The sequence below is a fragment of the Zonotrichia albicollis genome, chromosome 2 (genome assembly GCF_047830755.1).
Source record: "Zonotrichia albicollis isolate bZonAlb1 chromosome 2, bZonAlb1.hap1, whole genome shotgun sequence".
Classification (NCBI taxonomy): Eukaryota; Metazoa; Chordata; class Aves; order Passeriformes; family Passerellidae; genus Zonotrichia; species Zonotrichia albicollis.
Genome location: NC_133820.1, coordinates 110873015 through 110899908, shown reverse-complemented (window position 1 = coordinate 110899908; position 26894 = coordinate 110873015). Strand labels below are relative to the sequence as shown.

Here is a 26894-nt window from a genome sequence, read left to right as displayed (position 1 = left end):
TTGAGTGATTGGCAGTGCACAAGTAATGTTCTGTGTTGGAAAATCCCTGCACCTTGCATGCTGTATAATCATATTTTTAATATTCCACGAAGGTAAATTTGCAAGGGGTTGGCGACATGATGCTAATACCTGTCCCTCTGCAGTATTTGCAGGAAGTATTATGTGGAAACAAAAGATATTACCAAATGGTATAGAATCATAGAATATGCTGAGTTGGAAGAGACACACAGGATCATCAAGTCCCAACTGCTGGCTCTGCGCGGGACACCTCCAAGAGTCACACCCTGTGCCTGAGAGCATTGTCCAAACACTGCTTGAACTTGGATAGGCTTGGTGCTGTCACCACTTCCCTATTCCAGTGTTTAGCTGCCATGTGGGTGAAGAACCTTTTCCCAAGATCCAGTGTAAGCCTCCCAACTCAGCTTTGTGCTGTTTCCTGAGTCCTGTCACTGGTCATGAGAGTCAACAGCTATAGCTAGTATTGTTCACATTGGAGGCTTGGTAACATTCTGTTGATCAAGTGTCATTTGTTTCAGCTCTGCCATGGGTTATTTGACTATCTATGAGTAAGTAGCATGACAAATAAACATACTGGGAAGTTAGATTTTACTACAGATGCAATGATAAAAGGCTACTGTCTAACAATCAGCACAAGGGCTTCTACAAGAAGTCATCCTGAACTGTGAAATACAATCTATTTAACATATAAATTGAATTGAAAAATGAGCTGTTTAACATGAAATTAACTTGAGGCATTAGTATAAGCAGAAAAAAAAGCTTAAAGATATGAGTGAAATTTAATCCACAGTTGCAATTGCTAGGATAAAATTAAGAGATCTGTCCATCATTTTAAGTCTGGCATCTGGAATATATATACCTATATAATATTATTCTAACTAGAACACGGCTTTTGGTATTAAATGTCTGGGCATTTGAGGGCATGCGACTTCTTTCCTTGAAGCTGCCACTCTTTGTCAGATGAAAGAAATGAAACAGAAATAAAGCTGCCAGATGATTAGCAGTCCCCTAATTTTTGTCTTTGAATATGCAATCTCTTTCATGAATATTGCAAATTTAATGCTTGCTGCTTTGTGCCGCACATCTTTACCCAATTGGAAGCAATTGGCAAATCATGATCTCTTCATTGTATTGCCTGTGCCTGACTCAGTTTTGGGAAGGGCTGAGCACCAGTCTGCTGCCATGTAAGGTTTGCTGTCTGAACGCTAATCCGGTCTCGTGTACAGTGATTCCATGTCCTGCACGTGCAGGAACATGCTTTTGAGGCAGTTCAGGCTGGACTTATAGCCTCTCCTTACCTGAAGGACAATGAAGATAAATTTTCTTGGCTCATCTCTGCCTTTTGACTTCTTGGTGGGTGAGGTGGTGGTTATAAATACCTAGTTTTGTTAGTTGTTCTGTCCACAATTGTGGGATCTCAGCACCTCAGGACTGAGGTGCCGAGTCACCGAGACCACCCTTGGGGGGCTCGGGAGTCCTGGAATGTTGCCAGAAGTGTCTGGTAGCTGGACCTTGATCCTACACGGGAGACGACACCTGTATGAGGATAGGAGGACTTCACCGGGGTGAATGGTGAAGGGATTAGTTAATTAGAGGGTGAGACACAGGGTTTAGGATTGCTGTACAGGGGGGGTTAGAGAAGTAAGATGGAGGAATTGGGGCGTGTCCTGTCCTTCTTCTTCTTCTTCTTCTCCTCCATCTTCTGTGGTGATGGTGGCACTTTGAGATTGGTCATTACTGAAAGTGCACCGGACAATAAGAATAAAAAGGATTGGGGAAAAATGATAAATATTGTACACGTAACTATGGGTATAAAGATAGGTGACTGTCCGGAGGGCAAGACAGAGTGTGCTCATGGCTGGCTGCTGAGCAGACCTCTGTCGGGCCGAAAGAAAATCTTTTAGATAAACAATTAATAAACATAAAGACCGAAAGAAGAACTGAAGCCTCTTCACGTCCTTTGATACGCGGGCTGCCCCAAGGCCACTCTGGGCCTTTCCAGGCCCTTCAAACAGCCGAAAACCGGACACACAATCAGTAGGTTTAAGGAATAGCTTTACTATAGGAATAGGATGTTATTTATATTTGTTAATTATAATGTGAAATATCTTGCTTCAATAATTCTTGAGGTTGCTTTTTTCCCCAGGAAAAGTACTCAGCATAATTTGTGGCAATGCACATTATTTGTGTGGTGAGAAACAACAGACTGTGAGGGATTTTTTACACGTGGTGGGGTGAGGGATTTTTGACAAAGACTTTACAGTGTGTGTTGCTGTGAGAGTTTTGTGGTTCTTGCTCTGTCCAGGACCTGCCAGCCTTGCTGCTGTTGCTGGGCAGTGTCCAAGCACCTTCACACGTCCTTGTGTTAGACATTAATTGAGAATCTGCTTAGCAAGCTCTTACACTGAGCTCCTGACAAAATGGGACTGGTCTGCTCCATTCCTGCCGTGTAGGCTCTGCCCTTTGCCTTTGAAGTTTTACAGATTTGGGTTGGTTTAGGTTATGCTATTTCAAAAAGAAGTTCTGCTGTATCACATGCATCAGCAAGCAGCTTGACTCCTGCCATAGCAACAGAATGGCAAGACTTTATGAGTTTAGAGATAGAGCAAAGGAGAGCAGGGATTATTTTGACATCATGATGCAATCAGCTTAGCATGTACTTAACATTTAACAGCTAAGCTATGTTAAAAGGCAGTGCCTGATCTGGTAGTATATCACAGTGATCTTAAAGAAGGGCCTGGTGGATGATGTGGGTCTTCACCTTGCTGTTACCCCACAGCCCCACAAGTATCCAGTGCTGTTGCTGCAGGGTTTCAGTTTTTTGACCAGGTTCAAAATATTGTGGGTCCAGGTTTGGCCTACATATTGGTGACTGGCCTTTTTAAATGACCTCTGAAGACCCAGCTGGACTTCTGCTGTCTTTCCAGCCTCAGTATTGATCACAGAATGATCAACAGAATTTGTGATGGTCCCCTGCCCTTCTTAGATAGTGATGTGCTACCAAGAGTGAAAAGGAGGATACATTTTGCAAATGCAACTAGTGTTCTGCTTGGTTATATCTAGGTATACGTGTTGACTGCGATGTAAGAGGAAAGCTCTATTTCCTAGGCTTTTAGCAGAGCCATGGGGCGGGAGTTAATAAGATCTTCTCTAACTATTAGAAGCATGTCACACATAGTTCACTTTCCTGTTAAGGAGTGCAGTTTTTAAAGTATGTGTTGAAAAAGTTGCAATGTGGTGACTTGTTTGGGTTTTTTGTGTTTTTTTTTCTTTTTTAATACTGCTTTCTAGTGCTAGGTTATAAGTAAAATTTTGTTTGTGATAGTGCAGGGAGAAAATTTGCTCTTTGTATCCTTAAAAGCGCCTTGTAAGTGTCAAACTGCAAAGGAAAGACTTTTGTAGCTGCTAAGTGAATTATCAGAATAACGAAAATAAGTTTTTTTGGTTTAGATTTACTTAGACAACTCTGAGGTGACAACAATGTATTAGTGGCAAGATAAAATTCTCATTCCTATGTAAGTCAGATTTATCAGTTTAAGGGAGCATAATGGTGTGAGTGATTCCTATAGGTTCAAGGATGCTGCACTGTCATAGTTAATATAAAATTATTTCTTATGTCATTATTCTATGTTTTAAATGATCAATCAAAAGCCAAATTATCAAAAAATGTGAAAAGATTTATTTATCTTTTTCCGCAACCAAAATATGATCCTCAAAACCACCGCAGCCAAAGAGACAGCATTGAGCCCGGGATCGGCGCTGGGTGAACCTGGATCCGACCTCTATCGCATCGAATCCCCCCACCCCCGTTCATGAGAGCTGCTTCTGGCGGGGATGTTTTATACAGTTTATTGTGCCCGAGGCAAAGGAGTCCAAGTTTCTTTTGTAACTCTGCATATTCATAGTTGGCTCTTTCACTGTGCAGAGCTGGACAGTCACCTTTTCCTGGTTGATAGCCAGCGTTGATCGAATCCCGGGAAGTCGCGTATTCACTTGTATCTTTCTGGCTCGGCTCACTTGATCACTGTTATCTGCAGAGCGAGATGATCGCTCTTAGGCGGTTTCCGATGACGGGATAGTGGCGATCATCACGTCTCGTGCATCTATTCTTGGGCTAAAGTGCCGATTCGACTCCAGGAATTTCGGAGTTTGAATAGACATCTGCCTCTCAGCCTGCTTGTGGTCAGAGACTCGTTTGGATTTCACAATCTTTATAAAATACATTCTTTTATAGCACGAATTATTTCTAACATATATTACATTCTACAATGTTAAACTGTCTTCTACAGTGAGCTAAACAGAAGAAAATATAAAAATTGATAGAATTAAGAACTAGGAAAAAACCAAACAAAAACCACAACCAAATGAAAGATTTCTTTGTGCAGAGATACTAATTCCAAGGCAGAAGGCAAGCCCCTTGTGATTAAAGTCTACTTTCCAAATATTGTAGAAGATTGAATGACTCATTCTGCTGTACAGGGAGTTAGGTGAAACTCAAATATCTGTAAGCTACGGTTTGAAGCATCATATGGCTTCTGAAATGTCTTCACTAGATGTTTGCTCCTGGATTTTGTTTGGGATTGCATGTTTGGAGATGGGGAAAAAGAAAATCTAGGTGTTGCTCCACAGCTGACAGCCACTTTGTGATGTTTACTGGGACAGGTACTAAAAAGTTGCTTAAGATGGCATCTTTGGCACTTCTCACTTCTGTCTAGAAGACTGAATGGCAGACCATAACAGAAATTCACTTATACAAATGCTGTGAAGAATTCATGGAGAATTGGTCAGAATAAGTTTTAGTGTTCATTTGTAAAGTTTAAAAACTCACCTTCACACTACCTGTTCACTGGTTTTGAACTAGTTGAAATCCATGGAAACAGAGTGCATTTAAGATTATTGAAAAGTGATGTTTAGTTTATGCACAGTCTGTTCTTTCATCTGGATTAAAAATGCCAACAAGATAATCCAATTAAATCATTATCTTGTTTGTAGCTCTAATGTTGCCTCACAAAAATGCATCAGTGCTCAAGTGAGCACTGGTACACAAATAAAAGGTTTGGATAAAGGAGGCTGTGAATGCCTCAAATGTTATCTTGAGATTGAATGTTACAGATTGGGATTTCAAAGAGTTGCAGACTGAGGTAGAGGAGGAAATTTGAGAAAAGTATAGTCCTAGAAGCAGAGACAAACATGCAGGAATGTAAAACACAGGTGCCAGGTCACTGTACCCTGGGACAGCTGCAAAATGAGCTCCTTGGGTGAAGATGCTTTCTCTACACTCCAGCAGAGATAGCAAGGGGGGTTTGGCTTAATGGGCCAATGTGCTGGCTGGAAATTCACAAGGAAGGTGAGCCTGGAGCAGCTACAGCTTCTTGGCTAGATTGCTGGTACCTAGTGAAAATGACCACAAATCCTTGGTAAACCCCAGTCTGTGGTGGATCAGCTTCTGCTAGTCTTTGCTTTATGCTGTTCTGGTACGGTGCAGGCCAAGATACACTGCCTTTTCACTCTGTTCTGTTGCTGACTTGGCTAAGGTAGGGATATTTCAGTCACTCTGAAACTTTCATTTTGGAGCTTTGTTGCTTGTTGCTTCTCAGGTTTTTTTTCCCATTTACTACTGAATTTTCAATTGGAGGTTTTTCTAATAAGCAATAATTTTATATTGGAGATGCAGTTTCTCTGCCAAGGTCCAGGTTGTGTCACAGGAGCTTTTTTGGACGTGCATTATTTTGGTTTGGACTGGTGATTTTGATTGTTGGTTGTTATAAATGATCAAACTATAGCTAAATTTATAAAAATTTAACAGATTTATTAGATCGAATAGCAAAAAATAGAAAATTTTGAAATCCCACCACAGCCAAGACAGTGTCAGCCCTGGGTGCAGCCGCTGGGTGACCTTGGGTTCCTGCTAACAGAGTGACAGCGTTCTCCCAAAGGTTCACTGAGTGTTCTTCACAGTCAGCTTATATACAGTTTATTCTGCCTGAGGCAGAGATGACCACATATTTCTTTGTGTCTCTTTGCATGTAAAGTTGAATCCATACATGTGTAGAAACAGACAAAGATGGAGTCCAAGACCCAGACAAGTGTCTGAGTACCCAGGCAGAAGATGTATTCACATGGAGTAGGTGATGCCAGCTCCTGAGTACCATAGATTTAATCAGTCCAGGTGCCCAGTCTTGTGAGGTTCTTGAGACATTCCATTAATCATCTCCCAGGAAGGTCCAGATGATATCTTCCAAATGCTAGTGCCAAAGGAAACCCCCTCTGATAGCTCATGTCTGTCCTATTCATAGGGTAACAGATCTGCTATTGTCTCAGCATAGTCTGGGAATTGGTTACAATGTGCATAACTCTCTTCAGGTCGGGACTCCCCTATTCATACCGCAATAGGCTTGATATTATCTTAATGCTCTCCAGGAATTGGTTATAATGTGAATAGAATGCTGTTCCCGGCCAGAGTGGTCGCAAGCATAGGTTTGATTTTCTCCTAATATTTTATAAATACATATGTCTATTTCTACAGCATGAATTATCTCTATCATATATAACATTGGTTGTACTTTTTTGATGAATTTTCTTTTCACCATGCCTTTGGTCACTTGAAAGCTTGCCAGGTAGAAGACATGTACATGAATTTGTTTAACATGAGCTTGGTATCCATGCTGTAACTGGTGGTGTGTTCAGTTGTTCCACCTCTAGGTCCAGCCAGTCATTGCCCACTGTTCAAACTACTAATCATTTATCTGCCATCTTGGGGCTAAAGGGAGATGTGCTGGTGCAGATCCCTCAGTCCATTATGTGAATAAAGAAACCTGTTCCAAGATGTTTGGTGTGTAAGGTTATGGTTGCATATACCAGGTGTAAAATAAAAAATTAAGTCTCAGATTTTTAAAATTATTCTGGAGTCTCATCCTAGATCAGTCATGTACCAGGCTTTGGGAAAGCTTTGGGGGTTGATTTGTAATTTGTGAAGGAAGGAATGACGGAAGGTTGAAGGAGGTTTACCTTTACCACAAATGTTTATTTTGTTGTATTCAGAGAGCATTGAAATTGGGAGCTTGTGAAAGAAAGTTCAGACTGAAGACATTATGAAGTGATATGTGGAATAAACAAACTCCACAACCAGATATAGTTATGAAGTGGATATGTCAGCACCCAGCACAAGCGAGATAGCTCTTGTGAAAACTTGTGCCTTGAGCCTCAGTCTGACCCTTGCCTTTATTCACAAAGGTGTTCCGTATGCAATACATTGCACAACTTTGCCATGCATATTCAATCTCTGCTCCCCCCCCCCCCCCCCTTCTCTCTTTGCATGGTAATCAGATCCACGCCCTTCTGGGCATGCATTGTTTGCTGTGGTGGTCACGCGGTCTCTGAGGCTGAAGATTGTGGTCTTCCTCATGACTGAACTTTTGAACTTTTCTCTTTTGCGCATGCGCTTTTGGTCCCATGGTGCTTATCTGAGTATGTCTGTCAGCCTTGATTAGCTCAGAGACAGAGGAGTCCCTTTATCTGGTTTCTTTGCATCTCTTGGTCTTTTCTGGTACTGTTCTTTATGCAAGAAGCTCTTCAGAGATTTGCATTTTACTATGCCCTTTGTATCATGGTGGAGGTTTCTCAAGTAAAAAGGTTAAAATTCAACACATAGTTCTACAGGCTAAACTTTAAATGCTTAATTCATATTGCTAACTCAAGTGAACTCTAAAAATCTCTATTTCACTTATGCTTAACTCTTGTTATACTGTCAGGGAAAAGGTGTAAAGGATAGTCTGAAAGACTCACATGAGCATAATGCTTCTGCACCCCTGTCACACATTGTCATGGTTTGAGCTTGGTACAGAGCCAGTGCTCTCTATGAAAATGCTCTCACTCTGGTGTCTGCTGTGAGATGTGACCAGGAATAAGCAAAACAGGCTTTAGCTTAAACATAACACTTTATTACTTAAATTACAGGAAAATAGGGAAAAACTATAAGGAAAAGAAAAAAATTGAAGACTTTACAAAAAAACTACTTTCTTCTTCACTACTTGACTTTCTCAGTCTGATACATTCTCTTAAATCACTAACTGTTTAGTCTTGGCACTACACTTTAGTATACTCAAACTGCAGTTCATGAAGAGGAAAGGAGTTTTTCTTGTTCTATAGGCTTCCCCTGGAAACACACTGAAACTTCGTGTGCTTTTCTGTTACTTTGGCACCGCCCGGAAAAAAAAGTCCTTTTGCCGCTTGTGACATCTTCTTTCCATGCTTAGTGCTCTCACTACTGCGCATGGACTAGAGCTGCTTTTAGGGTTGTCTTTCAAGGATGCTTTGTCTCACTCTAAAAAGGCACAGTCTCTGCTTTGGGACATCTGTCTCTTCTATATTTTTCTAACTCCCTGGGGCCGGGGGGTCCTCACGATGAACTTTCTTGGTTCTGAGCTACTGCTTCCCCCTAAGTGCAGTCTCTGTGTCACAGGAACAACTGAGTCTATGGCCACAAGAAAAGTCTAGCTAAAAGGCTACTCTAAATCATCTCTCTCTATTCAGTCATCTCTACGTTCTTCGGGCCAGGTCTTTGTCTCATCTCATCTCTTATCTCTCTTCTTATTCAGCTTCGAGGAGGATTAGCATTTTTGCAAGGCCCCAATCATGAAAGAAAGGGGTTAAAACTTTCAGTCTCTGTTTCGGAGCTGCGGCACTCTCACACACGCTGCCGCTCCGGCCGGGCACTCTTTCCCCCCCCCCTTCTCCTCCTGGGCCGGCTGCTATCACATTCGGTGTCGCCGGCTCTCTCTCTCTCTCTCTCTCTCCCTCCGGGGGGGGGGAGATGGCTGCCCGAGGGCAGACTTTCTGGGATCTTCTACTCTTCTATCTTCGAAGGCCTCTTCACTTCTCATCTCTGTCCAGGCCCAGGGCCTACTACGTGGCTGCCCCTCCCCCGCCCAGCAGCAGCGGCTGGACGGGGGGGGGAGATCTGACCTCTTCGCCGCGACGTCCCAAGAGAACCTCCCAGGGCCAGAGCTCTGCTTTTAACTCTTGTGTATTCTCGGAGGTGTGTCTAAACTCCACTGGCTACACCAGGTGTCAGTATGAAACTCAGAACATCTATTGGTTTGACTACAGCATCTTAGAATTCCTACTCTTTCCTGGTCAAACCACCACACACATGTAGGACTTTGTTCAGTTTTCAGGCCACATGTGTTGTTGGATAGCCACTTTTTCTAAAATTCATTTTTCTTGGCTTTTTTTCTAGGATCACATGATTCTTTCAGCTACTGGGTCGATGAGAAATCTCCAGTGGGACCAGACCAAGCAACAGCCATCAAACGTTTGGCCAGAATTTCCTTGGTTAGAAAGATCATGAAGAAATGGTCAGTGACTCAAAATTTGACTTTCAAAGAGCAGTTAGAAGGTGGGATCCGCTACTTTGATCTTCGTGTATCTTCCAAACCTGGGGAAATAGGACAAGAGATTTACTTCATACATGGCTTGTTTGGCATCAAAGTATGGGATGGGCTGAAGGAAATGAATAGTTTTCTTGAGCAGCACCCCAAGGAAGTAATCTTCTTGGATTTCAATCATTTCTATGCCATGGATGACAGCCATCACCACTTCTTGATCAACAGGATCCGCTCAGCATTTGAATCCAAACTTTGTTGTGTTGAATGTGTAGAATATGTCACGTTACTGTACATGTGGGAGAAGAAACACCAGGTAGGGAAAGGATGTTTAATGTTTTTCAAACCCAAAATGTTAATATTTTAAAGAGACAAGCCAAGTGTAGCTCCCACTCACAGATATTGGACCAAGGATGTTGCTGATGGTCAAGTTAAAGCCCACTAGGGCCTCGTCTATGCAATGTGCATGTTTTCCTCCATTTACATGCAGCCGTGTATCCCCTCTTCTATGGTGTGGCCAGTCTGTTCTGCTCCCAAGCACGTTTGTTAAATAATTAAACTGTAGTGTCCTTGGAGCCTTGTGTTCCTTACAAAGGGTTTTCTCTTCTGGAAGGGCATGTAATGCAGAGTTGTGTTGGTGAGGATTTTATTAACTGTTGTCTTTCTAGCCAGTGTGAAGCATATAAGCTTTAGCATGACTAAGGTATGGATGGAATTTCTTACCTCCTTTGCAGCCATCCAGATCTGCCGAGGTGAGGTTAATAGCTCTTCTCTGTGGTAACTGCTTCCATAGGTACACAGAAACTGAGAGCAGAAAAGGGTTTCAGCAGCAGCACATAATTCTTGAACTGGAAATGAGGCTTTGAGGAATTGTTTTGAACTGATGCTGTCAATGTTAAGCTTCAAGATTAATCTTCTGTAAATGTGGGTGTTCGTAAAAAACGTGTCCTCTTTGTGCTGTAGAGAAGCACCTTACATGGTAAAAAACATTAATTTTGAATTTGAGGGTTTTGCTGACAGCAGGACTGCCTTTGGTTTCTCATGCAGCAAGTGTGAGCACAATGCCAGTACTTCAGTCATGTGCCAATCAGCCCTGCACACTTTGCCCTCTTAGAAGGAGGTATTCAGAAGATGGCAAGGCTGCTAAAATCCTTACCTTCAAGTACAGATAGAGTATTTTCTGGCATTAAGAAGTTGCAGTGCTTTTAAGCTGAGCTCTTTAAATGACAAAGGCAACTTTGTCATTTTAAACTGATGACCCATAAAGCCTGAAGCAATCTTGTCCTCAAAGCTGAATAAAATTATCTTCATCTCCTTTGGCTGTAATGCAGCAAATACACTGACACTCATGACTCAAGAGCAACTTTTTTACTTAGTCCTCTTCACTGCTATGCTGGGTGTAACAGTACTGTATGAACGTAAACCAATGCAGCAGCCTGTTCAAATAAAAATAGAGTAATTTTGACTTGATTTGGTTTTGTTTTTTTCTTTTTTTGTTCTCTTAGGTTCTCATATTTTACCACCACCCTTTGTATCAGGCATATCCCTTCCTGTGGCCAGGTAATAAAATGCCAGCACCATGGGCTAATACCACTAATGTGCACAAACTGCTGCAGTTCCTGGAGACCACACTTGGGGAACGAAGTCGTTATGGGACTTTCCATGTATCTCAAGCAATTCTCACGCCTCGAGTGAAAACGATTGCATGGCATCTGATTCGTGGTCTGAAGAACACACTTGTTCGTAGGTAAGGACTTGTCTTGATTGTCTCAGGTCTTTACTTAACATGTCTTGTGTTGAAAGAGGCACTGAGCAAGAAAGAAACTAGGAGATGTTTGCTTAGGCTTGCTGAAAGCATGCAATTTTGCTCAGTACTGTTGTTTATGAAAGATACTTGCAATCATTGAAAATAAAGACAGTGGAAATAATAAAGGAACAGGGTATATATGTGTTTCCTGGTAATTGGAACTTTTGAAATGCGATATGATTTTGTAAAATGTAGGATGGATGTGTGGCTTCAAACCAGTAATTCATTTCAAACTGGCTGAAGTTGGATTTAAGGGAGGAGGGGTGAAAAAAGCTTGTGCCACAGAGGAAAATTGCTTATTTCTGGACTTAGTTTTACATTTATCCATACAGATGTCTCAGTAATTTCAGTAACAGCCAGAGGTGTATGACCTAGGGCAGTATTTTACCTTGTATTTTAAGAGAGCTGGAGGAGAGGCTTTCCAAAAATTAGATTCACCATTTGACTTAATACCATTGACCATTGCACAATTAATTTTCTTATGAGTAAGGTCCCTGTAAGAGAATTTTGCTTTGATTAGCACAGAGTGACAGTGATTTTTATTAGTATTAATAGCATGACCAGGATAGTTTAATTATTAACTATAATAGTTTATTATTATTATATTATATTATAATAGTTTAATTATTAATTATAATTAATAATTATTTATTTTATGGAATTACCACCTTCTAGCCCATTTGCTAAAAATTACCAGAACTGTAAAAGTCTTCGTGGATATTAGGAAGAAATCTTTACTGTGGGGGTGGTGAGGCCCTGGTTCAGGTTGCCTAGAGAATTTGTGGATGTCCCATTCCCTGGAAGTGTTCAAGGCCACGTTGGGTCGGGCTCGAAGATGTCCCTGCAAAAGGCAAGGGCTGTTAGAATGTGATGATATTTAAGGTCCTTTCCAACCCAGGCCACCCAGTGATTCTGTGAATAAGAAAATCGCTGGTTAGGTATAAATCTCGGCGTTTTCAGTCCCGCTCGTGCTCGGAGGCGTTAGTCCGGCCCGAGCTGTTGGTTCGGTGTCGGGGCCGCGCTCGGCACCAGGTGGCGCTGGGGGCCCGCGAGCGCCAGACCCTGCGGGGCATCCGCGCCGAGGCCGGGCGGGATTGCTGGGCCAAAACTACCAAAGGATCGTTGCATTTCGTGGAATGGGCGGGCAACTCTGTTTCGAGGGACTCCTGGCACAGATCTGTGCTCTAAGCCACTCTTAGCGGGAAGCCTGCCTTCATTCCGTCCCTTTCTCTCATCCTTACCACTTGTTTGCAATTAAACCGAAAGTTGCAGATAGGTGCTGCTGTTTGTGTAAGTGTGATTACTTGTGTGCATTTGCACAAGCTAGCTGATATGCAAATCTGTCCTTGTTTTATGTAGATGCCTGCCTTCTTGTATGGAAATTTTGCCCTGGATTTGAATATTTAAATTTTCTCAGGTCGTGCTAAAGGACACTTGCAACAAGTCACTTACCTGGCTGAAGTGTGATGTGTCCCTTGGCAATAGTTATGCCTTTACTCATAATTCTTGATAAGTTTTTTTTATTGTCCTGATTCAGCAGGCGTGAAGTGATTTTAAGTTTTTTGGATTTGCTTTTTTCTCTTAATCATTCTGTTAGCTAATTTGCTAGCCTACCATCTTCTCAAATAATGTATACATGTTACAGCACTAATCTAAATAATGCAAACATATTTAACCATTTGTGTCTAACTGCTGAAAAGCATGGTATTTCATATTAGAGTGCAAGAGAGCTGGTGCAGACTCCTAACCTTGAAATTTCTCCCCATAGTAGAATTTCTAACTCTGTTTAATTCAGTTCCTGACACAGCTCTCCTTTATCCAGTTGTAGCAATGTATAAGCAGGATGTTCAACCCCTGTGGAGCTGACAGCTTCGTTCTAGGTTTGGTTTGCTCTTGAGTGAGTCTGGAAGCTGGAGAGAATTTAGGAGAAATGTGATGCTGCTGCCTCCAACTTTTTCTCCTGCCTCCCCTGAGGCAGACGAGGGCAAGGGAGCATCTTGGGCCAGGCATGGCCTTGCTTTGTGTTATGCTGGTTTGCTGCGAAATTGAGCATTTGACTTAACGTGTGCTTCGGTGCAAACAAACCACGGTGGAGAAAATTTTAGTGTAGTGTTAAATCCTGAAGCACAGACTACCCAGTGAATATAGAGGGGTTTTGTATGTCTGCTAGTTGGCACTGATGACTGACCAATATGTCTGTTTGATAGCTAATGACCATGTGCTGTGTTAAGCACTCATTAGCCAATTGCATTTAGGGTGACATCCCTGATCACAAATATGAGATAATATATTTTGTAAAAACATCATGTTGTGTTTGAAATTAGAAGAGTAGGTATACAAAGGTGCCTCTTTTAAAGTGTTTAATTTTCTTTATTTCAATTTCTTTAGGAACCTGCCCATGATTTTGAATTGGGTGAAAGCACAGAAGCCTGGTGTTATGGGTGTTAACATAATTACATCAGACTTTGTGGAGCTGGTTGATTTTGCTGCTACAGTTATTGCATTGAACGACCTCCTTTTGGAAGAGGATGAATCTGCAACTTAAATCCTGATTGCTGTGTTCCACATGTGCTCCTTAGTGGACATCTCTGAACTATGCTTAATGTTTTACTTGTCAAGTGAAACCTATTGTAATCTCTCTCTATGAAAAAATGTTTCCTAGAGGAAACGTGGTTAAACATCATGTACAACCAGGTCCTTTCTCCTGGAGTCATGTGGACCTGAGTTAGCCGAGTACTGTGTATGTGTGCTGCTGTGTCTGTCTGTCTTTCTGTGTATGTGTGCTCTGTATGGCTGAGCTGTGCACACATCTGCTGCTGACAGGGGCTGGCCTCTGGAGCAGATGTACCCTATTGTGGCACGCATCTCCTCAGTGACCATACTCCCAGCGCCTGCACGTGTGCATCCTGCCTGCTTCCCATGGCCGGGGCTCACTCCAGGGATCACTGCTGATCCCCTTGGCAGCATGACCAGGCTGACCGGGTGGAGCTGTTCTTGGGCCACCTCTAGCATAGCTGAGTTCAGCTGGAGGGAGGCTCTACTCGTTATGCTGTTTTGGACACTACCTCTGAATTACTTGAAGAGACAATACTGCTGTTGTTCAGGGCAAACCTGTTAACACTGTGTTAAATATCCAAACTGTCCTTTGGGCCTGAGAGGTGAAGGCTTGGCACAATCTTTCTTCTTGACCTCTTTATTTTACTTTATTACTTCAATAAATTAGTTGCAACTGTGATTAAGTGTATTTCTTTTGGCATTAATTTAGAGAATATTTCAGTCTCCAGATTTTGAGGATTAAGACTCAAGTCTGAATTCCTGTTCTCTGTGACATATAGGAAACATTAATTTTCCTGAATTACTGGCACATTTAGGAAAATACAGCATAACCTTTCCTTTTTACCTCTTGGTCACTTGGGGTTTTTTTAATCCATCAAATTTTCTTTGGGGAAAGTCTATCACCCAGGCAGCCCTTCTCTGGAAGGAGGTGGGCCAAGTGGGGGTTTGCTTGATATTCAGAGAACTGGAGCTAACATGGACTGCTCAAAGCCCAAATATTGGATCACTGTGATCTGTGATGGGACAGTGAATTCTGCAGTCAGACCTGAAAACTGTGCTTTTAGAGAGCCACACCTATTGAGGGAGAAATTTCTCCAGCCTTCACCTGCTTGTGACAGAGTAAGCAATAATCACACAAGCAGAGGAGGGTGTTAGTACTGCTTCTTTCTTTAGTCGCATTTATTTTTGTGCTGGTTCACAATGAAATGTGACCATGTATGTTTGGGCCAATGCAATCATATATTGGTACTTATCAGCACTTAATTTACTAGCTGGCAGTATCCTATGGCCTCATTTATTGTTGTTTTTTTAAAAAGCACAAAAGGGACTGGTACACTATTTATTCACTGATTATGAATTTGTATTTATCTCTAAGCTTATTTATTATAGAATGGATTGTCTATATACATATTTAATTCAAATGAAAAATTCATCTCCAGATTTATTTCTTTCATTGTTTTATCCTGTGTCTGCCATCATGGTCTGACAGCTGTGAAAAATCACAGCCTTTTTTGTTTGCTAGTCACAACTCAGGAGAAATGTAAAGGTTTGCAAACCTTCCATGTGAACCTTGGCCGAGTTCAGAGCAGACTGTAATCTGAATTATCTGTTGTTTGCATGGCTTTCATTAGAGTTCCTTGAATTTTTTTAACTGAATAATTTCTCAGAGGGAGTTGGAGGTAGGGGAAGTGCTTGTCACTCAGTCTCCTTTCCACTTGTGTCTCAGTGATAGGGGACAAGTCATAAAAATCAGGGTTTGGGAACTATGTTCAAATTTCTAGTTTAATACTTCTTTTTAAAACCACAGCAGAAGGTTATTACATTTGGTAATTTTTTTTCTTGTTGATGAAACCATCAGAACCTGTTTTGAACAGTTCTGTTCAGTCTGCAAGTTTATTTAAAATACCTGGATTTTCCTTACCTTAATTTTGTTCACTTTACTACTGATTTACTCATGGCCCCAACTGAAACTCCATGTGGATTTGGTTTTGTTGCTTTTCTTCTGCAAATTGTCTTGGTGCTCAGAGTTCAATTAGATGTTGACACCAAGGTTGTGGGTTTGATCCCTGTATGGGCCATTCGTTTAAGAGCTGGATTCATGACCCTTAGGGGTTGCTTCTGACCCAGAATATTCTGTGATTCTCTAACCTGGCTTGAATGCCAGTGAGGCAGAAATAATACCTTTACAAGGTTCCCCTGCAGAACCGGAAGATAAAGCAAGATGAAGTGAGTATGATGTTTCTATTTGACCCTTAATATATTTTGTACTGTATATATATATATCTGCCTCAAGAGAGATTTGGCTTAACCAGTATTTGTGTTATGTGTGCACAGTAATGACTAGTATTAGTCCTTCTGCTGTATTTATTTGAATAGAGATGGGACAGGCGCAGGACTTTGGTTACACATTTTTAAGTGCAAACTCAGAATTTTCTCTAATGTATTGGCTGTTAGTTCTTGCCTCATGAAACATGCTGGGTATTAAGAGTATTAGCAGAGGGAAAAGAAATGGAATATAGATTTAGTATTAATGGTTTAAGTATGTGGGAGGGGATACATTTCTGTGAGTTTGGCCTCTCAGAAGAGACTTGTCATTTCAGAGCTTGGTGGTGTGCATCCAGTGTGAGGAACCTGACAGTCTTAAATGGTGAGCTGGGCAGTTGGCAGGTAACATTTATCTATGACATGACATCTCCTGGCCACGCTGGGCAGCATTCATGCTGGTGTTTAGAATTGGTCCTAGGGTTGTCCGAAACCATCTCAAGCAATATGAACTACCTTTCATGTATTCTGTTACACAGAGAAAAGCTATCCATATAATGGGCTTATCTTGCTTACTCAACACCAAAACATATTGACTTCCTCATGCTTTGCAAAATTGAGCTCATCTAGGCTTGGACTTTGGGTTGTGGACTCTATTTTCCAGCATTACAAAATTAAAAGGTGTGCTGGGCAGGAAGGGAGGATCAAGGAAGTAGGGCAGTAGTTCGCATTCAGTGCCCACATAGTAGGTGTGGTAGTGCTTAGCTCATTTCTGGACAGCAGAGTGGAGCAGGTCTGGCAGGTGAGCACAGCCTTGCAGCTCACACTGAGGCACTTGGCCAAGTCTGGCCCCTGAGCAGTCTGCTCCTGAGATCAGCAAATAACAGCCTGTAAGGTCAGGATGTGTGAGCTTGAGGAGAATAAAGATGGGTGTGAGCACAGGAGAAGGTGGGAGGTTTTTACTGTTGGTGTAGATGTACCTCTGGTGAATACAGTGGTTTTAGTCTTGCTTGTATATCTGTAAAGTGGTAGAGTTCACTTTTAAACAGGCTGGGAAGAAAACCTCCCCAGAAGAATTGTTCTGACCCCTTGACCATTTGGTAGGTGCTGGAAGAGGAGAAACGAAAACAAGTGACTGCTTGGCTCAGATGGGAGTAGGGCTTCTGCCAGCATGCTCATCCATTCTCATCTGGATAAGCCTTTGGAAGTAGTTTCTTTGTGTACTTCTCTCAGGTGTCAGAGTTCATTGATGCATCATTTAGCAGACAAAGATTTTGGACTTAGATAGATAAAGAGATAGAGGGCATGGATATTTTGATTTAGGGTTGGGTTGCCTATGGAAGTCTTACTGAGCATGTGTGACTTGAGGTTTACTTAAATATGCAGTATTTAATATGACATCCATATGCTGGTTTTGTAAGACTTTCATCTTGACTTGAACACATAGTTACCAAACCCTAATAATCAAAATTTTGGTCAGAGGACCACTGTTTGGGACAAAACTTCAGGCAACTTTTCAATACTTGTTAAAGCACAGAGAAATTGTCTAATATGGGAAGCAGAACTGACTCAAAAAATTATTTGAAGTATAGATTAGGTCTAAATGAAGTTCTTTTGGCAGTGAAAAGTAAGATTTTTTTTTTCCCTCCTTCTTTGACAAATCCTTATTTCAGCTTTGGTTTTTAGCTCAACAGATAGGTAGAAAAGTCAGAGCATATGGTGAGAAGCAAATAAATTTTGTGCTAAGGATATGTATGTAGGACTAGCTGTGGTAAGAGTATGATGATTTACTTAATGATACCTTTAATGGTAATCCCATCCGCACTTTGGTTTAGGCTGTTAAATCAGTCTCTTTTTGCATTAGAAATAATCAATCCCACTAATTCAATACATCTGTTCTATTGAAGTGTGTTTACTCCTAAATGCATATTTATTTTTCTAAAAATCTTACCAAGTAAACTGCTACACTGTAGGGACTGCAATAGGAATGTCAACTCTAGAACTGTATGCTGAATCTGCTTATATTTTATAGCCATGAATATTTATGCATTGTGTGTTGTCCGTTTAAGTAGTACTTCTCTTACCCTTTGTTAGACCTGTCATACCATCTACATTGAACTGCAGTGTATTCTTAATTTTAAAAGAAATGTTGATCAGCACATCCTATGTAAAAATAATTTAGATGGTTTTTTGATTTTTTTCTCAATGTCAAATATATTTTCCTCATGATTTTTTTTTAATTTATACTGTGGAAGGGTGCCAAGGGGACCAGGTGAAGAGGAGTTACCAATTCTCAGTATTTTGTGCAGTCTGTCTTCTTATGGCAGTTTGTGCTTTGCCCACCTGTCTGATTTTGTGAAACCAGGATGCCTCATCTGAACTGCAAATAAATTTGGGGGTTTACATCTGTTTCTTCTGCTTTATATCACTGATAGTTTTAATCCTGAAAATAAAAAGTACAACTTGAGCTAATCATCTTTGCTGTGTGTTCTGTACTGCTGTTTTGATACATGATGTTGTGAATCAACTATCAGTTGAGCTGAGTAACTTCTCTGATGCAGAATGGTGTCATGGAAGGTTGGTTTGGGATTTTTTTTGAGGTGCTACATCTTGCTGTACTTTTGTCCCCTGAGGAGACCGATGCAGACAACATCCTTATTTCTAGGATGTGCTGACAACTTCTCAGTGCAAGTAGTAGCGGAAAGTGATTAGAAATCAGTGTGTGCTTGCACTTGTGCATACACACAGCTAACATCTTTGCCTGATTGCACTGGGACAAAAGCATGCTAATCATGGATCCAGTTCTGTCTTGGAAGGCAAGTACAACTTCTGTGCAGCCTCTACTGCTGTAGCACACGTCTGAAGCTCCATTGTAATACTTGGTCAGAAAACGATCCGGAAACAAAACATTGATAATGATTCCTGGAGCCTGGGTTAAATGTCGGATGCTTGTAACCAATGAGATCAGACACACCCTTCTTTTGGGTTGCTTTCAGCGTGCCTGTCTTGAAGATATGGGAATACTGGAGGTGGGGGGAGGGAGCGAATGGATGGTCCTGATTCCCTCATGTTTTCAGACAGCTGTGACAGAGGGGGAGCTATCTGTAGATATATATTTTTTTTTAATCCCAAAGTTAGAGCTGGAAATTCTGAGCTTAATCACTACCTGTTGTCTCGGACCTCAAAGCAAGTGTTTGCAAATCAGCCTTCATTAGCAGTGACTCACACAAACCTAGCCATTGGTGTCAGTAATGTCTGCAATGTGCTGTAGGCAGGGGGTGTGCCACTAGTTTTTTTCAGAAAATACCTATGAACATGAATCTAAAGTGACTGGCATAAGCTGCCAGTGTGTAAAAAGTTGATGGCTCAATAGCTTGGAGTGGCACTGTGGCTTCCACCCACCCACCCCCGCCATGAAAATTATGTACCTTAGAGGGGACTTCAGGTGCAAGAGTGAGCAGGATTTCATCATATTACTCCCCTAGGGTATTTAATGGTGTGTGGGGGGGGTTTTGTTGTTGTTTTGGGTTTTTTTTTTTCTGTGTGCCTTTAGCAATGCTGGACAAAGTCTTACGTGTATATACATGTGTGCATGGAATTAATTATTTTGAAGCTTGCAATGAGACAGTGAAAACTAGAAGCATGTTCTGTGACAAATTTATGCATGCCCTTTATACTGAGTTTCGCTGTTGCCACAAACCTGTGATTAGCTGTTCGAACAAAATCATTCCTGATTTGCATTTATCTTATTATTTACCTCTTAGGGGATGCTGCCGAACCTGCATGCAGTTTTTTTAGGTGTGGAGGACAAACTCCTGCATGCTGTCTGAAGAACAGCCAGTTTGGAACCCGGTGTATGCTGCCAGCAGCTCTCGTTCCACATCTAGCTAGAAGGTGAGCAAAATGCTGGCAGGCTCTGGAGCTGAGTAATGGTAATGTCACTGATTCTTCTCTTCAGTTAGGTGACACACCAGGCACTCACATTAGACTCTAAGAGCATTTGACCAAAAGCCTCTCTCCAATTTAAATGTACCAAGTGGAGTCAGTTTGTCATGCTCTTGGGTGAGCAGATGCTGGAAAAAGAAACCAAGTGAATTTTGAACTACTGCTTGTTAGTGAGCCCAGCTGCTCTTCTTGGGGATCAGGGTTTGATCCACTCAGCTGATTGCACCACTGCCTGAAGTGGAGACAAAGTGAATTCTTCTGGAAAAGATGGTGAGTGTGACCAGGATCATTAACAGGTAACTTGCTGTATGGATAAGCTGTTAATACAATCACACTGAAAATAAACTTTCCCTCAGTTTAGGGATTTGTTTAAATTAAAAGCAAAATTTGCTTAGAGTAGAAAATGGCTTGTTGTTTTTGTTCTTTCTTGTATATCTCTTATCTGCAGTAGAAATAAAAATACCTTGGGGAAAGTACTCTGGGATGGTGCAGTCTGCTCAAGGGAGAAGCTACTGTTGTACACATAACTGTGTACAGGTTTATATCTGCAAGTTCAACAAAAATTTGGCCTCAGAGTCACTACTGTTCCTGTCAGCAACCAGTGAGAATGCATGCCCATGGCAGAACTGCTTATATGGCCAAATTTGTGGATTCAAGTTTCCAGGATAATCTGTGGGCTGAAATTGCATACAGCTGTAAGTTGGGTAGTACTTCAGAGATGTGAATTCTTCTTGTGTCTGCTTTGAGATTATTTTTTGTTCTGTAAAAGTAAAACAACCCCATTTGTTGCAAGATATGATTTCTTAGCCTGGCTTCTAATCTAAAATTTGTGCAAGGGTAATTTTCTGCTGCCACTACAGAGTCGGCAGTTTCTTGGTGGAAGAAAGGAAGCAACTGGCAGTACCTTAGGCATTAGAGCATCAAGGGAGCTTAGCTGGTAGCTGCATAAAGTGGGAAATGTATGGTACAATGCCAGCACAGACTGTCCCTTTAAGAGGCAGATGGATGAGCCTTTAAAAGGCTTCTGTTGGCTCAGGAGATGCTGGACAATGTGTTGGTCTTCATGCAAAGACTTGCAGGTTTCAGTGAAATGACATAAAAGCTTGGTTGGTGTGTGCAAAGCCCAGATGGTATCTCATGCTTGGGTTTGAAAGCGTGTTTTCTGTTTGACCAGAGTTGCAGGTGCCATTATTGTTTCATCTCTGTTATAATCATGAGAAAGTTTTGATACAGTTTGTGCAGATGCTGTTTGGGTGGCTCAGCAGAGGGCCGGGCAAATGGCTGGCCCAGCCATGTCCCCCCAGCCCCTTACAGCCCCGCTTTATGCTGTGGGACAGCACCTTGCCACTTCAGGTATGTTTGCAACTCTAATACCAAATTCCTCTTGGACTGGACATTTGTGAATGCAAAATACAGAAGAAATTGAGAACTGAGTTACTTCTATTGTGTTGCTTCTGGCAAATACTTTCTAAGAAAGGGAAAACAAAACACTGCCTAGGAGGCGTTTCTTCCTGCATCAAAGTCATCCTTCGGCAGATTGGGCGGAGAACACCACATTGTTTATTTGGTGAGGTCTGTATAAATAAGAATTAAAGGTGGGAAAAATATTTTTCTTAAAATTTTTACTGAACATTCACTTTTCATTTTGTTCATAGCAACTGAGCAAAGGGTTGGGTTTTGGTATTCCTGGGTTTTCTTCCAGCTTGAAATTGCAAAACCTAAAATCGCAAATGCAAGAAAGAAACAAAAACCGTCCAGAGAGGCTGGAGCAGTGGAAAGGGAGGAGGAAAGGTATGCAGCAGTGATAGTGCTGTAACTTGCCCTTTGAAACAGAAAATAAAGCTCTTGGTTTGGAATGCTTTTTTTGAGACAGACAAATTATTACACCAAGTTCAGTCTTTGAGCCACGTCCAGTACAAAGTTCATTTGATACATTAAATGCAGTCCCACATTTGCAAATATGCTGAATTTGATTTGATTGCATCTTTTGGAAGGCTATACTAGCAGCAAATAAAATACATGCCAGGCATTCCTCCTGAGAAAAATAACAACTGCTAGTATTTCAGTCTAAATATCTCAAATGCCAATAGTTTTTCTTATTTTTCTTTATTTCTGCTCTTCTAAAGAATCATAACTTGAACTCTGGAGCGATAGAAGCAGCCAACTTATCCTGCATGATAGTGGATAGTGCTGGAAAATGTGCTTTTGGTCATTGCCAAAGCAAAAAATTTAGAAGTGTGTGTTGCAAAGATAATCAAATTCTGGCCTTCTGTCAATCTGTCTTGAAAATTGCCCTTAGTAACACAGTTGTCTGAGGATCACTGACACAGGCTATGTCACCAGACTGACTCCTTTGCTGCACACCACAGTTGTGTACAGGGAGTGATGAACTGGTATTTCTCAAGGCTGGTTTTCCCCCTGTCTGCTGGGTATGTTCACTGTGCAGGCATACACAATGCTGGCAAAAACACTTGAAGCCAGACAAATCCTTCCAGGCATTAAGATCCAGAATGAATCTGAAACTCAGTGTAGGAAATATGTCTACAAAGGAAGAGCAAGGCTGCTGTAAGAAGATCTTATGCTAGCAGAGTCTATGTAATTTGGAGGATCCTAGAAATTCTTACCATGTAATTGCTTGTTTACAAAGTACTAGTTCTGGAAAAAGTTTGGTGGTGCCAAATTGGGAGAGAGAATTGGGGTTGTTCAGCCTGCAAATGAGAAGGCTTGGGATGACTTCCAGTGACCTTCCAGTACTTGAAGGGAATCTACGAGAAAGATGGAGAGGGACTTTCTACAAGAACAAGTGGTGACAGGACAAGGGGGGAATGAAACTGCCAGTAGGTTTACATTAGATGCTAGGGAGAAGTTCTTTACTGTGAGGGTGGTGAGGCTCTGGCCCCCCAGAGAAGCTGTGGCTGCCCCATCCCTGGAAGTGTTCAAGGCCAGGTTCAATGAGGCTTTGAGCAACCTGGTCTAGTGGAAAGCATCCCTGCCTGTGGCAGTAGGACTTGGAAGTAAATGTGCTTTAAGGTCACTTCTACCCCAAGCTGTTCTATGATCTTCATATGACCTGGATTTTGTGCACAAAGAAGATTGCTTTCTCAGTTATTTGACTGTCATGTCCTAGAAAGATTTATTAAAAACTAAGTTGCTAAAAAAATTGCTTGTTTATGGCAATAAACTAGATAATTACAATCTTGTCTTCTTGCATTTATTGCCAAGAACACGAACTTTTAAGTAGCTTAATTTCCCTTCCACATGTTCCTTCCTCCTGTCTTAAGGTTAAGTTTGTCTACTTTCTAAGGCTGAAGGATAATGTAGGCAGCATTAATAAATGTACCAGGGAACTGGCTTCCCAAGATCAGAATTAAAGTGCAATTCTGTTTACCCAAAACTAAAACAAGAGACTTGGCCAGTGAATTTTTTCACTGCTCTGTTATGATCCTGTGATTCTTGGAGCAGAAGAGGCTGTTAGACCAAGGTTTTTAGCAGAGACTGAGGAAAACAGCTGAAAAATCAAGCTTCCAGAGAACATTGTAATACCCACTAAATCTGAGTGCTTTTGTAGATGGCTAACAGGGAATCAGCTTGAAATCCTTGTATTCATGTCCGACTCTCTGTGAGTCGTTGGTTAGAGCACTTTAGAAAAGATTAGAAGAAAAATCCTTCTCATTGTCTTTATACCTACTGAAATGCAATATTAGTAGACAGGTCTGTGATGTTGTCCCCTCTGCTTCTCAAGGGACCTGGGCTGGCAGATGACTAGGCTCACCAGTGTGTCCCAGGTGCCTGTCATATGTTCTGTTGTTGTTGATGTGCAGTTGCCCCATCCTGTTCCTGGGACCTTGCTTTGGGAGGCTGGTATGGCTTTAGTTGTTGTCACACACCCTTTGTGCCTGTGGAATGGGTAGGCAGAATTCCTTTCATGGATCTCAGGCCTTGCCAAAACTACAAAGTGTTTTGGAAGTGGCAAACTGAAAAACCTGTGTTTATTATTTTTGTTTAGAAGAAGAAAACACTGACTGCCTTCTTATATGCTGCAAATGGCAGTGGTGATTGTTATACCTGCTGAGATGACAGAGGTGTTGCACTACATTCATTAAAGCCTGAGGAACACTCCTGCTCCAGTGCTGAGAACTACAAATCCATAGCCTGACACAGGCACTAGTCTGAGCACAATGAAACCAAACTCCCAACATACAGACTTGAGAACACCTTCTGTGAAATCCTGGGGTGCTGTCTCACCTGGCTCTTCCTGTGACACACCTCTGTGGGGAATTCAGATTTCCAGGGTCAAACTTAGGCTCAAGCCCATGTTTTGAGATACCATCTCTAACATTTAAGGGCACCACACCTTATTCTTCTTTTCTTTAAGACTCCTGGATGTGGTAGGACAGGAGAAGAATGAGCAGACGCTACCTGCTCGCCTGTCTCAAGCTCATGCTTACGTCTCTGTCTCATTTCTGTCTATCAGAGTAAGTCTGCTCTATCCAGCGTCTCATCATTAATGCTGGTGCAGTTCCTTTCCTAACTCAAAGTTAGCTGGCACGTGTAACTGTGTCCCACAAGAGAGTTTAATGAAGTACGGCTCTATGGCTCCAAGCTGAGACAGTATTCAGGCTGATTGTGTTTTTCCAGATCTGATTGGTCTAGGAAAAGAGTTGAAAGCTGCTTTTTAGTTTCAAAACACTTAACCATCCTACTAAATTTACTAGCATTGGCAAGATGCCGCCATGTGGGACGGAGTCCAGTTCCGGCAAGGTGGTAGAACTGCTCTCTTACTTAGGTGGTTTTTATTGAATAGCAACCATAAAAGACCACCTAATACTTGAAATAAACAGGGCAGGACATTTTTTCTTCTTTTAATGCCTTTATTAAAAGTGAGCAGCTCAGGATTGGGAAGTTCGACGGGTCTGCAGTCTCCATCGTCTCCCAGGGCGATGAGAAGGACATGCACAGCTTTGTCCACTGGGGCAGAGCTGGGGGTCCAATCCTCGTGGGAGCCTTTAAGGATGTGATCCCTGGTCTTCAATTCCGCAGCTTCGCCCCCCTTCGCAGTCCCGGCGTCAGGGCGACTCCCGCAGTCAGGGTGAGAGGTCACAAAGGTCTCCGGCATCTCTGCAGGCTCAGCACTCCATTCTTCACGTTTGGACATCAGTCCAATTTCTCAACGCTATACTGGCTCATTGTGTTGAGGTTCCTTTCAGTGTGTTTGGAACAGTAGCTGCCCATGGCATGCTGGTCCCAAAGTTAGTTTGCATGCACCCCCTCCCACGTCTCAGTCCCTTCTCTTCACCGTCTGGGGAGGTCCCGCCCTTCTTGGGAGAAGTGCCATTAACTCAGTCCCAGACAGAGCTTTTACCGACACAAAAAGCAACTATTAACAACAACGACCCGTAATTACCATAACAAACAAGCAGCACCTCAGCAGCAACAGTGGTAACCTTTTTCTCACAAAAAAAAAATTGGCAGATTTTTGTTTATAACAATACTCATCCAAATTTTTCCTTCTAATCTGATAGGAACAGGATGTATACATAGCATTGAGTCTGAGGGAGGAAATGTGGGCTCTTCTCTCCCATGCCTTTCTCTGTGTGTGCCAAGTTAAGGAAGAGGAGAATTCAGAAAATGCAAAGAATTCTTATTTCACTTTTCTCCTTGCTTGTTTTAAAGTGGCGGAGTGAGAAGCTGGTACCTTAACATGTCTTCTCTTTATTACCCTAGACACACTTCTTTCTGATGTTGATACGTGGAAAGGGAACACCCTCCCCCAGGAGTATTTTGGACTCCTGTTACTGTATTTGCTGATGTTTGTAAAACTCTGTTTGCTGTCCTGTTTGTTGTTCTGTTTCAACACACCTTTAGCTGATCTGTGCTCCAGAGAACTGTTAAACATTGCAGGCGTGCTTGAGGAAGGCAACTAATTTTTCTTTCAACTTGGAGTGCAGCACTTAAATTCATTGGTGCAGCAGAAGGAGCAGTAGATGTGCTGTGGGTGGTGCTAAACTGGTTTGGAGAGAGCTGGGAACAGCATGAAGAGTGGAACAGAAAACTTTAGGCTGTGATGGGATGGATAAGTTAGCATCTATGAGCTGGCAGACTTTGTTGTGTGGGAGTGTTAGAGCTTTAACAGCTTTGTCGGCTATAGAAGGAGCACTTTGGGAAGCCTTTGAGCCTCGGCTATCCTTTGCCTTGGAGAAGGCAAAGCAGAAGATCACCAGAGATGGTTAATAAGGCTTTAGCTGCTGAGCTCACTAAACATTCTTCCAGTTCAATGGCCTGTGCAGAATGATGTGTTTAGTCAATGTTTAATTCCCAAGCAACAAATGGTGATTGTCATACTAGAAGGCACTTGTGGTGTTGACTGAAGCAATGGAGGCCAAGGATTGAAAAGGTCATGCAGGAAGATTACTTTGGCAGCCTCAAAGCTCTCACCTCTAGGTCAGGTCCCTTCTTAGCAGGAGAAAACAAGGAGAAGTTTATGCTGCCTTAAGGCCAAAAAAGGTGTTCCAATAAGAAAATAAACTAGCTGTTAAAAAAAAAAGGCTGTAGGAAACAAAACAAGGGGAAATGTGAACTATGTATAGCTGAGGTAAGGCAGGGGAAAGCAGGAAATGAAGAGACATTTACTCTTTCCCTGGTGATGGGAGAGCAGGCATGGAGCATGTAGCTGGTCAGTAGAGGCAGGCTGTGACTGACAGCAAGAGGAGAAATTAGCAGCAACTGTTGAGGAGGTTGAGGGCTGCTTAAATAGCTCATATCTGGAGAAGAGGTGAGAGAACTGAAAACAGTGCCTTCATGGAGCAGGAGAAGATGTGGATGGGATGTCAGGTGGAAAACTCAAGAAACTTTCTTGTGGAATGAGTCAGAAATGAGAAGAGCCCTCTCAGCTGAGAGCATCTAACTCTGTGTCACCTTTAGCC

At 42.0% G+C, this 26894-nt stretch overlaps 1 protein-coding gene across 2 annotated transcripts in view; it reads left to right on the top strand.

Moving 5' to 3' along the window:
- PLCXD2 (phosphatidylinositol specific phospholipase C X domain containing 2) overlaps positions 1–26894 on the top strand; it is a 60952-nt gene that overhangs the window by 8052 nt on the left and 26006 nt on the right. Inside the window, exons 2-5 of one of the 2 annotated variants that reach the window (XR_012579166.1) lie at positions 9257–9717; positions 10907–11148; positions 13597–15990; positions 19791–19920. Coding sequence is in view for 1 of the 2 variants with exons in the window: in XM_005492577.4 (XP_005492634.2) it covers positions 9257–9717; positions 10907–11148; positions 13597–13753 (860 nt within the window). In the remaining variant the exon portion in view is untranslated. Of the gene's footprint in view, positions 1–9256; positions 9718–10906; positions 11149–13596; positions 18499–19790; positions 19921–26894 lie in introns of those variants that run through there. The other variant, XM_005492577.4, reaches the window with a different exon arrangement.